This window comes from Mercenaria mercenaria, chromosome 2 (genome assembly GCF_021730395.1).
Source record: "Mercenaria mercenaria strain notata chromosome 2, MADL_Memer_1, whole genome shotgun sequence".
Taxonomy (NCBI): Eukaryota; Metazoa; Mollusca; class Bivalvia; order Venerida; family Veneridae; genus Mercenaria; species Mercenaria mercenaria.
In genome coordinates, this window is record NC_069362.1 from 45,187,663 (window position 1) to 45,202,733 (window position 15,071).

The 15,071-nt window shown below is 34.3% G+C and overlaps 1 protein-coding gene across 1 annotated transcript; it reads left to right on the plus strand.

Moving 5' to 3' along the window:
* Positions 1 to 6,851: 6,851 nt before the first annotated feature.
* LOC128555088 (cartilage intermediate layer protein 1-like) lies at positions 6,852 to 13,669 on the plus strand. Its single transcript, XM_053536487.1, has 8 exons — positions 6,852 to 7,246; positions 7,486 to 7,542; positions 7,764 to 7,922; positions 8,260 to 8,424; positions 8,838 to 9,134; positions 10,176 to 10,284; positions 10,589 to 10,743; positions 10,934 to 13,669. The coding sequence occupies exons 1-8, from the start codon at positions 6,964 to 6,966 to the stop codon at positions 13,102 to 13,104; spliced, it is 3,396 nt and encodes a 1,131-aa protein (XP_053392462.1). The 5' UTR covers positions 6,852 to 6,963; the 3' UTR covers positions 13,105 to 13,669.
* The last annotated feature ends 1,402 nt before the right edge of the window (positions 13,670 to 15,071 follow it).

The following is a 15,071-nucleotide window of genomic DNA, read 5'->3' on the forward strand; positions in this document are numbered from 1 at the left end:
GCCCTTGTCAATGTTATTCTATACATTGTATTATAAGCGTTATAAACAATATATCCTTTATACGAATTCTGAAGGCTTTAACAAATCTATTAATTGATACAGCTTTTGCGTTGTTAAAATTCATGGGCCGTTAGCCGTTAACTAGGTAGTAAACAGCGCATACTAGTACCACTGCCTTGATAAAGATTGTGCTAATAATGCGGTTGGAGGGCTCAAATCCAAACCTGTTTTGCAAATATTGTGTCGTAATCTTGGCTCTATAATTTGATGAATATAATGACATTGTTTTTCAGATGTCCCTACATAATTTCGACCTTAACAATAAGTGTTTTGAGTTATTTTTCAAGATAACAGGATCATCCCTTAAAAATAAAGGACATCACTGATAACCTTGTTTAAAACTATTGAAAAATAGTTTTCCAAAATTTTGTTTTGGTATCAACATTAAAATTACTTACATAACAACTACAATTTCATTACACCTGCAGGTAATTCTTTGTATTTTCTTAAAATAAGGTATGTCTGAGTCACAGTCTGACATAAATTTGTAAATGGAATTATATAACAAAATATTTAATATGATAAGAGTTGTAGTATGGAAAATTAGTACGCTAGAATTTATTTTATGTAGTGGCTGTCTGAAACAAATCGGGCACGGTTTATTTTGTATATTTTTATAAAAATGTATAAATTTTTGTTTGATGTTTAGTTATATATATCTAGTACTGGTGTTTGTCATACATTTATTTGATTAATGAAATCAGTCAGACTTCACGTTTAAGTGGTATCTAAACACCATAGGTCTAATGACTATCACCGCTCCCAATCTACTCTGATCATGAATTTGTCCATGAGAAGAACGGAATGTTGATGCATCTATCGAAGATTGTAAAAGTATGAATTGCACCATACGCCTTTCTCCACGAACAAAACCGGCAAATGCGATAAGAGTAACGTTCGCAATACAGGAACATTCAGTGTAAGGCAGAACCAAAACTCTGAAGACTGTTTTATATCTAAATATTTGGAAATTTCAAACTGCTAGTATATATATAAAGTTCCTTGTCCGTCAGTTAAAGTGATGCAAAGTTATCGGAAAACCAGCCATGAGCATATTATCTGAATAATTTGTTTTGAGACATGCCTATGTTTTTGACTGAAGACAGATTTCTCAAAGCAATTTTTCCCGTGACACCCATTTCATTTCTATGTTTGATAAAATGTTACATTTCATTGTTCAATAAAAATGTTAAACTCTTCTCTCTTTTTTCTATATAAAAAGGTGCCCTTTAATACTTCCATGAATGAGCTTTCTGTATTAGATAGACAAATGTTTCTATCTATTTCCCTTCCACCTTAGAGTCGGATATGTCAAAAGTATTTGCTGATGTTTCGGACACCATTCAAGTCGGTATAGAACTACAAATTATCAGTGTACAGCCATGATGATTCTATGCGCTTTCCAAAGATTTCGCAGTTAAATACAACTTTGCAATCATAATCTATACCCTTTCAAGTATAGCAAACGTTGGCCAGTATACGTTTTCTGAATTACAATGATGAAGGTCATTTATAGACATATATTTCATTAAGTATGTTTATGAAACTAAGCATTTCCATGAGTGAGTATCTTTATTTGAAATAGATAAATGTTTCTATCTATTTTCCTACAACCTTAGAATCAGACACGTCAAAATATTTGCTTTCCCTTTTGCTTAGCGCCAAATCAAAAGTATCTGCGTCTAGCTGATTCTATGCGCTTTTCAAAGATAATTTATGCAGTTAAATACATTTTTGCAATAATAATTAATACCATTTCAAGTATTGCAAAATTCTGGTGTACGTTTTCTGAATTAAAGAGATGAAGGTTATTTAAAGACATATATTCATCTAGCTAATACTTATATTTATGAAACTAAGGACTTCCGTGAATGAGTATCTTTTTGTATTATGTAGTAAAATGTTTCTATCTATTTCGTTTCCACCTTAGAGTTGGATATGTCAAAAATATTTGCCGATGTATCGGAAGCCATTCAAGTACCGAATGACCAACTTTCTAGGTATATTTCACATGTGCTATAAACTGACGTATAAGTAAATAGACACATTTCTAAACACCATTGTTTACGTCGAAGTCTCAGGCTGACAAATTACGCTTACGTTATAGATCAATAACATGGACAAATTACGAGACAGGTCTTACTGGGCGCTCAGGTCTGGTCCTTTCCACATGAAAATTTAGTGTCCTCAGACCGGTGTACATGTTTTAATTTTCTTATTTTCCAAATTGTTTCATTTCCTTCTAAATTATCAACGCATTTAAGCCGAGTTTTCATATTGACAACATCAATTTTCCAAAGTTTTCCTAAATCTCACATACGTTCATAAACTATATCTCGTCCTTAGATTCTAACATTTTGTTAATGTTACTGGCCTATCCATTACCTGAGTTTGTTAAAAAGGCCTTGTAATAGGTCGTTTCCAATCAGGCAACGTATCCTTTATTTCCAATTATATGAAAATGGTCAATTTACAGCCATGACTGAGAGACATATATATGGCTGCACTGGGAGTTCCGTTTCACTAAGCACCAATTAAAGGGAATCTGCTTCTAGCCATGATTATAATATACTTATACTCATGAGGTTGCCTTGGGTGTCCTTTTTCCTATTCTCCAAATCAAAGGTATCTGAGTCTAGCTGATTTTATGCGCCTTCAATAGAAACCTTTCACAGTTAAATACAACTTTGCAGTTATACGCCATTCCCTTTTAAGTTTAACGAAACTTGGCCCTGGTACGTATTCTGAATTACAGGGATGAAAGCCAGCTATAGACATACGTATTCATCTCGCAATTAATAATGTTTATGAAACTAACGGTTTCCTAGAATAAGTATATTTGTGTAAACTAGACAAATGTATCTAAAGATTTCTCTACCTCATTAAAGTAGAACGCGTCAAAAATATTTGCTGATTTTTCGAAATGTCACAATTGCGATAGACTGGGTAAAAGTAAATAGAGCTTTTCTAAACATCATTATTACGCTTAAGTTATAGATTAGTGACATGAACAAATAACAAATTAAGAGACATGTCTTCTAGGCGCTTGATTCTGGTCCTTTCCACCTGAAAATTTAGTGTCCTCAAACTGATATTCATCTCGCCTTTTAATGTACAGAAACAAACAACTGAAAACACAATTCAAAATTCGGCTAAATACGTCGTGTTAATATTTACTAAATTTCCATTTTGCTTCATTTCAAGAATTTTCCTTCCAAATTATCAACGCGGTTTAGCATACTTTTCACACTCACAACATCAGTCCGTCGTAATTTTCAATCCTAAATTCCAAATATGTTTATAAACGAAATAATCTTTTTAGATTCTATATTTCTGCAATTGTTGCTTACCATCTATTACCTGTCTCTGTAAATAAGGCTTGTAAAATTTGATTTCAAAGCCACGTTCTAAAAACGCAGCTTCCCTAAACTTAAATCCAGCACGCGGACGCGCACACGACCAACACGCACACTCACAGAAAGCAAACATACAAGGACAAAACGAATAAATAACGGAACACAGCGAGGCACAGTCTTGGAACGGTCCGTGGCGAAACCACCACTGAGGAGCCGGGGATAGTGTTTGCTGTTTATATAGCATGCATTGGTAAAATAATATCAATTCATGCGAATGATAAAGGACTGTCATTGCCCTTTTTCCTCTGTCCTCCTTTCTGGCACGAGAATATTGCTAAAATATGTTTATATAAAGCACTTTTCTTCAGGACATTTTGTTTTTGAAAAACAAAATCAGACTTTGAGTAGTCAGCTTCTTGAACGTTGAGAAATGACTTTCCGTTGAGAAGAAACACTCGCAATGTTATCTTATATGAACATCTTACTACAGTTTTCTACACTTGACAAAAAAGGTAGCACTTGCACATTTAACGGGCAATATGTGGTAAAACCTAATACTCTATCTTTTTGTTCCCGGGCAATTTCATTGAAAGCAGCTGCTATTTCACCGCTGAAAAGCATTTAGTCATTTTCGATTTTTGCCCCCGCAAATTTTCTCGACTTGGTTGAGCATGCAGAGCTCATACAAATCGATTTGATGATTTGCTGTTGGTATGTGCATTTTACCCTACTGAGCTGTTATGACACATACATATTGCAAAATAAATGAAAAAGAAAACAATAACCTATACAAAAATGTTCAAGTAGTACGAATGGACGTGTCCTCGCGTCTGCACAGAAATCATATTTTTATTTAAGAATAATATATTGTACTTAATTTACTAAAATATGTTTTGCATGTTAATCATTGGAAAACGAGTTTTAAAACTAAAATCTTTGCCGAAGCCGTCAGTAGGCGTTTCCGTCAGTGCCAATGCGCATGAATGCATTTCAGTGCTAAATGTGTTAAACAATTGATCAACTTAACAACTGATCAACTTATCATTTTCTATTTTGAACGTCAGTTTGGATGAACTTTGATAAAATTGAAGATTGAGATATTTATATCATTGATATATTATAAGAAAGACAATTACAAACAATTAAAAGTAGATGTCGAAAAACTCAAGGTCACTAGCAAAATCAAGTAATATAATAAAAATAATAACAAAACGTACGTAAAGAAATAAACAGTAATGCTATTATAGTTACAGTTTTCTTGTGTCATTTGAAAATTATGTAAAATTTGATATAATTTAATGATATTTACTACCAAAGCTTTCAGTCAATTTTTGTTTTGACACACCATCTCAGAATCTGATAACAGAAAAATAACAAAACTGTCATTGTAAAGCATCTTTCTTCAAATATTCGGAAAATTGAAACATTCACATAATTTATCAATTTATGCTATTTAAAAGATTGGCCGTATTTGACTACTTTATGACTCACTTAAACTTTGTTCAGGGTGAAGTATTAATATAGGTGGATTGTTCGGCGTCCGTCATCCATCGTCCTGTGTACGACGTCCTGTATCCGTCGTCCTGCTGTAACGGTATTTACTCAAATGTCTTCACCTTTGAAACTACTGATCATGACACCCTAATGGTCAGAATTACACAAAACTTGGTTTGTAGCATTCTGGCAGTGAACTTTTTCATTTTATTAATTGATTCTGATAGGCCTTTTTTAATAGTAACCTAAGCTTAAACTAGAAAACCTTTAAGCAGCTTCTAAAAACAAATCTTTAAACAACTTCTGTGCATGAGCTATTTGAGAGAACGCCACTTAAGTTTGTATATAGCATTCTAGCTTAGACTTCTCTGAAGATTTTATCAAGTGGTTCCGACTGACACATTTAAAGAGCCACAAGAGCAAAACTAAAATCTTTATACGACTTCTTCTTATGGACTCTTTCACAGACATTCACCAAACCTGTTTTAATATCAGTCTTGCATGGGCCTCTTCCAGTTCGTTTAAATTGTTCTGCATGACTCCAGCAGAGCTAAACTAGAAAATATTATTTAAATGAATCTTTCCATGAAACACTTGATGGATTTTCACCAACTTTGTCTTAACAAAATTGCCCTTTTTGGAGTCAACAGAGCAAGAAGGGAGTACAAAGCCTTCGAAAACTGTTCTTTATCAGCCTGTGAATGCTTTTTCACCAGACTTGAACCACATCTTCTCTGCATAGAGTTCTCTCTAATTTGTCCGTATGTATTTCTTTTTTTAAAAAAGGGGAAAAAAAAACTCATTCCCATGGTCCACCTGATGGACAAAATCTATTCTGTAACACCCTTAGTTGGACCTCTATCAAGTTCGTTCAATAGTAAAAAAGGGTAAAAACATATACTGGCAAAAAGTAAAAACATATAACTTTGATTAACTTTAAATAAACTGCTTAATAGATGTTCTCCTTTTCCTAAGGTCAGCGACTAGGGCCCATACGGGTGTCATGATATATTTTTTAAAATGATTCAATTTGGAATTATAACATATTATGGTATCGTAAACACTCTCTGGATTTCATTTGCTGAAATCTTCAATGGTTGGTTTATTTAGAAAGTATAAAAAGCTATATTTGTTTTAAATGTTTTTTCAAGTATCTATACATATAAAACAAAATTGAGTATAGTTATTATGACTACAAAAATGTGTAAGTCACGGAAGAGAACAGAATATCTTACCCGTCATCAAGTTTTGAATAAGGCTCAGAGAAATTTTGTTGAATGAATTCATATCTTTATACCCTCATCATTATGTGCAGCGACAGATAGCTAAACCCATAAATAAAAATAGTATAAAAACACAATTATGTGGCATAGTTCTTTGAAGTAGACAGTCATGTACAAAATGCAGTAAAACGTTTAAGGTTTAGGAGTATATTTTGAAAACACAGAAATATTTGATAAACGAACAACATCTTTACCAACAATCTACCTGACCATTATGTGTTCTGCCCATTATGTGTTCTGGTGTTGTTTGTTTTCCCCGCAAAGTCTTAAGTGCAGGAATTATTATTAGATGTAAGTCTTGCTAAAATATAGATCAGTAAGATATTCTATTAATTGTAGTGGCCTACAACTTTTTGTTGTGACGAGCTCTCAACGATCAAATTGGTTGGATATATTTAATGATTTAGAATATATTTCAAAAAACGAAAAGGGTTTATATAGTTTCAAAATTATGAAACATATTCAAAGACTTTAGCGAGTGAAGTTTTATAAAGCGTTAAAAGTCACTTTAAATGTTCATAATGATATAAACAAGTACCGTACCCGATCGATTAAGCCTTCAAGGTCGGTCATTAATCGCTTAAGTTACTACAATAACAGAATTAAGCAGTTGAAGTGTTAAAGTATCATGTGATTCGCGGTTTTCCGAATGCATCAATCAGAACGATTGGATAATATCAGGGAGGTACATCATGTCATTTTGGATATTTATTCATTTGAGAGACCTATATAGTTAGCTTACACTTGTATCTCAGATTATTTTTAAAGACATGGCGAAAGCGTTGTCTAACAAAAAGCCTAGGTACATACATACCTCGTTAACATCAAACTTGGAATTGCGTGACAGAGAAAAGTCTGTTCCTGAGTCAACAGAGACCGTCGAGTCAACTTTGAATGACTATGCTGTCGTAAGACAATCTGCATCACCGCACTGCACAAGAACAGAGATCGCTTTAGTTATTGTTATAATTATTGCTTTAGGTATTGTCACGTCACTTATTGTCACTTTAACAACGAAGAAAGATGACGGGGATGGAGGAAAACAAACAACAGGTTGTATATTTACATGAATTTATTTTTTTTTGTTTCTTGAATTTTTAGATATATATTAGAATTAATTTATTTACGCACACATATTAATCTGACTACGACAATCACTTCATTTACTATTATTTTTTCATCCATTTATCTACAATACTATTAAATGTTTAATCATATTATCGTAAAATTAAACTAAACGCAAAATGGTCAAATTATTGTTATATATACATCGACGTCATACTTTTTCAAAGGTGATGCCATACAGGCAACGACATCCCCGTTGCAGGAAACAACTGGCACCACAATGGGTAAGTTAAAATATTTTAACATGCAATTGTTTTATGTCGTTTTAATAAAATAACTTATTTGAACTCGTACTGATTGGAAAAAAGATCTTTTTTGAAAAAGTTAGTGGTAATATTTCCTCTGGTAGCTATTATGCATTTATAAATGTTTATCGAAGTTTTCAAACAGCTGTTTGTTGTCTGTTAATTTTCTGCATGACATCTTCTATTTCATGACGGATTAGAGGGCAATCTTTGGGCACCTTGGGAAGACTGGACACTATGTACAGCCACCTGCGGTTCTGGCATTCATAAACGCTATCGTAGCTGTACTGCAGAAAAATCATCAAAATGCTCGGGAAATTATGTCGAGACAAAAATTTGTACGGAGGCAACATGTCCAGGTGCGTTAGTCAGAATATATTACATAAATCAAATCGTGTTATCTAGTTTAAATGGTACTTACTTTTTAATTGTAGCCACCAACGCAAAAAGAGAAAGACAGACAAGTTTTATTGCAAATGATCATCATTTAAACGGTGAAGATGCTGACAATTTGCACGGTTACATATTTTTTATCTGCCGGAAGCCTTGTATCTTTGTAAAACACTTCTATTTTATTGTTTATCAGCGATCTTGTATCAAATTTAGTACATTCAGGATCAGCAGCATATTATTTGGCACGTACCTACTTTTTCTCCTACACTGTTTTGATGTATTTTTATTTTGAATCATCCCAAGCATATGGCAAATGGACGACATGGACACCATGGAGTAGTTGTGATGTCTCTTGTGGCGGAGGAACTCAAACACGGGCTAGAACTTGTGCTATAGTAGACCCCACCAATCTCGACTGTGTTGGGAAACCTTCACAAAATAAAACATGTTCCATCTGGGAATGTCCAGGTATGTATTATTTTTTTTTATATTTCCGTTTTTTTTTCAAAATATATCCATAACCGCATTTTTTTGCCTGTCTGTGTCTGCAGTGATAAGACCGCTATGTTCTGTGCAGTTGTTGTAATTTAGAAAGGAGGAACTAGTTAATGCCTTAAATATTGTATCATTGGCCGTTATTTAGACATCACGGAGCCAAACATATGGACTTGAGGGGTAATTTTCCTTTGCATTTTGCTGTCTAAAATTCATTGTTACCTTGCATTTTTAATATTGCGACATTCATCTGAAGGTTTGTCCCTGCAAAGACAATATCATAGTGACATGCCTTGACGGATAAATGATCCATAAAACTGAAATAAATCGTGTAAAATAGATACCCTTGAAGTAGATAAAGTTAATGTATCTAATTTTCATGACAGATTGTAGCAGAACATGTGCAATTGGAACTCTTAACACCGACTGTGATACTTGCATTTGTGAAGGAACGACCGTCACGGGAAGGGTTAGTGCATTGACAACAGGCAATCCCGTGAGCAATGCAGCGTTTTATGCTAGTACCGCGCCGCTCAAAGTATTGACTCGAAGCAATTCAACCGGTTTCTTCGCACTGAATGCAACATGTATAGCCACAGAACTACTTGTTGTCAGGGATGGTTTTATTGATGCTCTTGTGGAAGTAAATAATTTATACATGGAAATTACCATGAATAGACGGGGTAATAAATATTTTTCTGTATGTTTTATCAATTACGTATTTCAATAAACATCGCCAATGTCTTTTGGAATATGGTTTAGATTGCTCACATGGTGTGAAATACCAAACATATGGATGGCTTCTTTACATAAAGTATTCTACGCCCCAGGTGGGTCTCGATGGGGCAAGTGATTTAATGTCAGCGATATTAAGCTATCGGTCACGGAGGTCAGCTTTTCTCAAAAAAATATAACATGCTTGAATAAGGAAAAGCTTTACTTTCTTAAGATACGTGCACTCAAAAAATACTTTGACCATAGGAATAATAAAATCACTCAGTAGCTGCTGGAACCAATAATTTGAGTCAAAGCCTGTTTATGTAACTTACTTTTATGGATCCTTAATATGTTTATTAAGTACCACGTGGCGAATCACTGATTTAGTCAAACCTGTCATCTTCCGTGGGTGTTCGTAACATTTCATTTGGTCTGTTGGTATAATACAGCCATCATAATGGACTGAACAGACAACGTAATGAACTTTATTGTTCCAAATCCGTTTTACTGTATTCAGTTGTATCGCCATATAATGTAGCAAAAAAGCTTAGGGTAGATTTTCCGGAAGCATAGAGCACTCCAAACACAGCCTCCGAGCCATGCATCGCAAAGTAGGACCGCAGACGGGTTGCTTTAAAAATCTAACAAGTACATTTAATTATTTGTAAAAAAAACAAAAGTGGGTAAGAAGAGATAAAAAGATGAGGGTTTTGGGGAAAGTTGGAAAAGCATGTATGAATTTTCAACAGGGCCCGCTCCAAAATCACCGCAAATCACAGCAGCGCAAACACGCACGTGCACAAGACAAACACGCACAGTAACTTTTATAAAGGAATATTGGGGTTTAAAATTAACTGCAGCGGCAACAGTTGCTCTTGTGTAAGTATATATCCCGTAAAGAAATGTTACTTAATAAACAAAAAAGTTCTGTTCTCCTGCATCACGTATTTTATTATGTATATATGCATTTCATTATGAATATAAAAATTGCATTTATCTTGTAACAGTTTTGCCGTACCTGACAGAAATGCCACAGTCAAGAAGGCGATTAGTTGGTGAGGATGTGTCGTTTTGTTGTACAGCTGCTGCAAATCCAACTATCGAGTATTATGAATGGTATTTTTGCAGCTTATATGCATATGATATATCGCTCTCTGATTTACCTTAATTTATGTAATACTTTTCATTTGCTGACTCACAAAATATTGTTGATAATACGCCAACATTGAAATATGTATATATAATCTTTTTTAAGCAGTTAATATTTTTGTTAATTAACTATGAATTTCATTTTAATTCTTTGACATGTTCGATTATTCCTGCCTTCGATTTACATTTTAATTTCCAAATGAAATTTCTTGAAAATATGGTTCTTTTCATCTTCCTACAATATGAATTGTATGATGTTTTATATTGCTAGGCTTAAGGAAGGCATTCTGTTGAAGGAATCGCTACAGAATACAAGCAAGCTTACTTTAACTAATCTTAAAACTAATGACAGTTCAAAATATCAATGCAGAGCCAATAGCCAGGCAGGCGCAATTTTATCTCCTACCGCTACACTCTCCGTGAAAGGTTAGCCATTCCATTATTCCATTATTATGTATTGTTATATTGTTTTCCACGCCCAAGTTATGTAATGCACATGAAATAATACAACGTAAATGCATGCTTGTAAAGATTTTTTTTAAAGGTGACCACGTACGATTAGGTTGATATAACTGCATATATATATATATATATATATATATGTACACTTATACAGAGTTTTCTGGGGATTTCTGTGCTGACGCTCTACAACAGAAGACAATAGCTTTACCCGATGACTGTGTTCAGGCTAGCACAAATACAGCAACTTTCGAAGTCGGGGAATGTATATCTAAAGGTTGCAGGGAATATACAACAGCCGAATCTGGCACATGTCATGACGAAACGTGGTCATGTTGTACAGTTGGGGAAGCAGTCTTGGAAACAATTCAATGTTCCGGATACGAACTCGATGTAATTATTGTAAGGGCCTGTAGCTGTGCTCCCTGCACGAGTAATTCCCTGGAAATTTCTCTGACGGCGCTTGGATTAGAGGATGGATTACCATTAAAATATGGAGACGTCTTGGTAAATGGTATTTTCAAAGGCTACACAAGTGGTTCTGGAATGTTTAATTTCGAAGTTACGAGAAATTCAACGAAAATAAGTATTAAATTGATAGATAATTTTGTCAAGCAATACCTTCCTGCAGTAAAGATCGTTGAAATCACAGATGATTTGAATGGGATACTCCATTTTGACATTTGGATGATTAAAGCCGCGCAACCTGTTGAAATTGACTCCAGAGTAGAAAATACTTTAATAGCGGGTGGAACAGTTGATAATGCAACTGAACCAATAATTCAGATATCGATTCCAGCTAATGCATTTTATTACATTAACGGTACCCCGTACGCTGGAACAGTAGAAGCCAGTCTTACTTTTCTTGATCCAACTAATAATACAGTTTTGCAAAATATTCCTGGCGTGTTTCAGTTTGTTGATGAGGAGGGACAGACAGGGCTCCTCGCATCCCTCGGTGTTTTTAATCTGTACTTTGAAGATACGGTTGGAGAAGGTCTCGTCTTAGATGATGTTGCTGACATGTATATACCATCAGAACTTGACGAGCAAATCAACGACCAGAGTATTAAATTATGGAAACTTAATTCAGAAGCAGGAGTTTGGGAGTATGTGACGCCTGGTACAGGAATGAGAAGACGAAAAAGACAAGTTAGTACTGGTTGGATCGGCGAAATAGATTGGACGAACATTGACAGACAGGACTGGTGGAATTATGATGATGTTAAATCGTTAACCCAGGACCCTTGCTACTTCAAAGTACGTTTGTTCATGGACCAAAAACTTTCGGAAAACATCGCTAACCCCATAGCATCAGTTAAAGCTGAATACCATTATATTCGGAATAAAATTGTAACAAGTTTTAGGCACACTATATCTTATCCAGAAAATGAATGCTTATATGCCATTTGTGAAAACAAAATTACTTATTTGTCACTTTATTATTCCGCGGGAAATGAGAACAGGGCATTGTTTGCAGCGCTACCCAAATTTGGGGAAAACAGTCTTTATCATGAATTAATGGATGAAAACAAAGTTCTGAAAATTCAAACGATATCCTCTTATGATGGACCTTTTTATAATGATAAAAACAAATGTGAAGCTTCAACTACTGCCGATTCTCATCTTAGATACTTTTATAGGGAAACTAGTGAAGGATATACTTTTAACTATATATACGTGCAGGTGAAAGCAGAAACAGATGAAGAACGGAACACACAGACTAAAATCAGCCGAAAAACATGGTTTCCAAATCGACCGTCCAAAGGTTATAAAGCTTGTTATATGAAAGTACGGTTTATTTTTGAGGGAGATAAGTCTCTAGCTCAGCATGAATACTTCAAATTAGAGGCAGTAAGTTACGGCGGAACAAACACAAATATTAAGAATGAAATGCTTGGCACTCGAATTTATTATATTAAGACTTTTGAAAAAACGTCTTCGCTGTGTGTCGAGTATAAATGCAGTGGACCATTAGTGGTAGTATTTGCAGATGAAGAGTCTGATAACACAAAAGTTGAATTAAAATGGACGCATTCTGGTAATTGTTTAGAATGTAATGTTACAGAAGAAGCAGATTTCGTTTCAAACGATCCTACTGGCTTGAACAGATCACAGCTTCATAGTAAAAATGGAATATACGAGCTCTATGCACCCGTAGACAGTGTCCCTAATAGTGGTCTATATTCTGGCGAAAGTTACAATAATGATTTGGAACAAGCGAAAACAAATTCGAAACTGGAGTGTCGATCAGGGAAATCATACAATTATGATGAGAACAACCCAGACCGTGGGGTGGCTGTTACATTCTCTTGTAAAAACAAGTAAATTATAAATACAAATTCTTATTCAGTTACGATATGCACTATATGCATGTTCATCAGTGTCGCTCAGTTACCTGACAATATTTGTCTTACAGATATGCGAAGTGTCTCTATTAAAAGTATTTGATATGTTGTTTTTTCTTTGAGATTTATGCCAAATGTTTCACATGCATTATAGATTTAGAATATTAGCAGCTGCAGTTTTTTAATTTTCGTTAATAATATGACAATTGTCATACATTGACAAAGCGTGCATTACCCTGTTTTCGTTGTATATGTTACAGTTATATATTACATTATGTCTTATCAACTGAAATACGCATTAAACATATGGTTTTCTTCTCATCGGATCTTTTTATGCTGTTTGTTAAGTATCAAAATTTGACAACCTATGAGATAAGATCTCATTTTGCAAACGACTTGAAAACGTATGATTTAGAAACTTGTCGTTCTTGACAAAATATTATCATGTCTGAATAAAGAAGGTATATAAGACTTAAGACAATTTTAGTTTGAAATACTATTCAGATGTAAACAGATACAAATGTAGACATGTAATAAATTGTCACAAAGAACAGTCTAAACGTTTTCTTCATACATATATAATGTCGTCATCAGTTAACGGAGGCTAGAGACGAATCACAAACGAGATTTAAACCTGGTCCGTATGTTTGTGTGTGTTTTAAGATTGAACATTTTTACAAAGACAACGGGAAAATATATCACAAATACGTCTGAAGCAGAAAATATATCTCCATTTGACAAAAACTAATGACGCATGCTTACGTCAGCATGCAACGATTTGAAAAAAAATATGCTGTAGAGACTTATACAATGCCCTCTTTACCCAAGGGAAACAAACCTGTCCATGGTATGCAATGGAAAAAGAGTCTATCAATGTCACCTGCAATGATTACTCAGTCGTACATCTAATAGGCCTTAATTATTTTCTCATATCTATAGATATTTTTCTCATAATTTGAGGCACATATACATAGGTAGCAGATATTGTTTACTTTCCGTCATTGGCTTTATCCGTATACTGTCCTTGTAAAATTCCTTAAATGATCTAAATAGTTAACAGCTCATTCATAAATTTTACGGCAGAAAATGTCACAATGACATGCTTTGATCACATACACATGGAGTCAGGAACGTGTCTCCATCCTCCTCTGTCCCTGCCAACTGTTAGCTATTTTTTTTGCATTATAACACGTACTGAGTATAGGTAACGATTATAAAACGTTTTTTCTTTTACAATTTCGAAATGCACTTTTTTACCTTTATTGCTGTTCAAAAGTAAAATTTGGAAACAATAGTTGATTTAGCTTCTAAATTAGCACCTAACTATGCTTATTACGTGTCATAATGCTGAACATAATGGCAGAGGAAGAGGCAGAGAGGTGGGGTGGGAGTGTGCCTAACCCTAAGTGTATGTGTTTTTGATTTTATATTCACATACTTTTTTCTTTTCAAACCGCTGACAAAGGACCAAATAAAGCCTTTACTAAAACCTATGTGTAACAATCAAGGCTTAGAGATAAAAGTGCATAATTTGCAGGAGGCTTTAGCAGAGAGTTCTCCATTTTTTTCCCAAGGATCTTTTTTTCAGCTAACTCTTTTTTCGAAAAATGATACGTTGAGTATTTAATCAGATTGTCGATTAGGATCCATTTAATTACAAATATATATAACTTGTGTCTACTTGAAGTGTGTGATGTTATGTAGAGAGCATATTGAAAACGACTATAAAGTAAAAGAAGTAAGAGGTAATTAACAGGTGAGTAATTTAACTGTATACTGAAACGGCCGAGATACTTGTACTGTGAAGTTACCAATATTTGTAGGGAATAAATTTCGTTTGATTTCCTTGTTCATAGAAACGTCCCAAACGTCACGAATTCATATCCCGATGAAACCGCATTTTTTGGATGAAACCAAGAAAGTCCATGTCTGCGAAAAAGAATAATT

Excerpts from the sequence above, each read along its gene's own strand:
- LOC128555088 (XM_053536487.1), top strand. The coding sequence starts at position 6,964 with ATGGCGAAAGCGTTGTCTAACAAAAAGCCTAGGTACATACATACCTCG. Across the intron at positions 7,543-7,763 it reads AACAACTGGCACCACAATGG|AGGGCAATCTTTGGGCACCT; the intron begins GTAAGTTAAAAT and ends ATGACGGATTAG. Across the intron at positions 8,425-8,837 it reads TTCCATCTGGGAATGTCCAG|ATTGTAGCAGAACATGTGCA; the intron begins GTATGTATTATT and ends TTTTCATGACAG.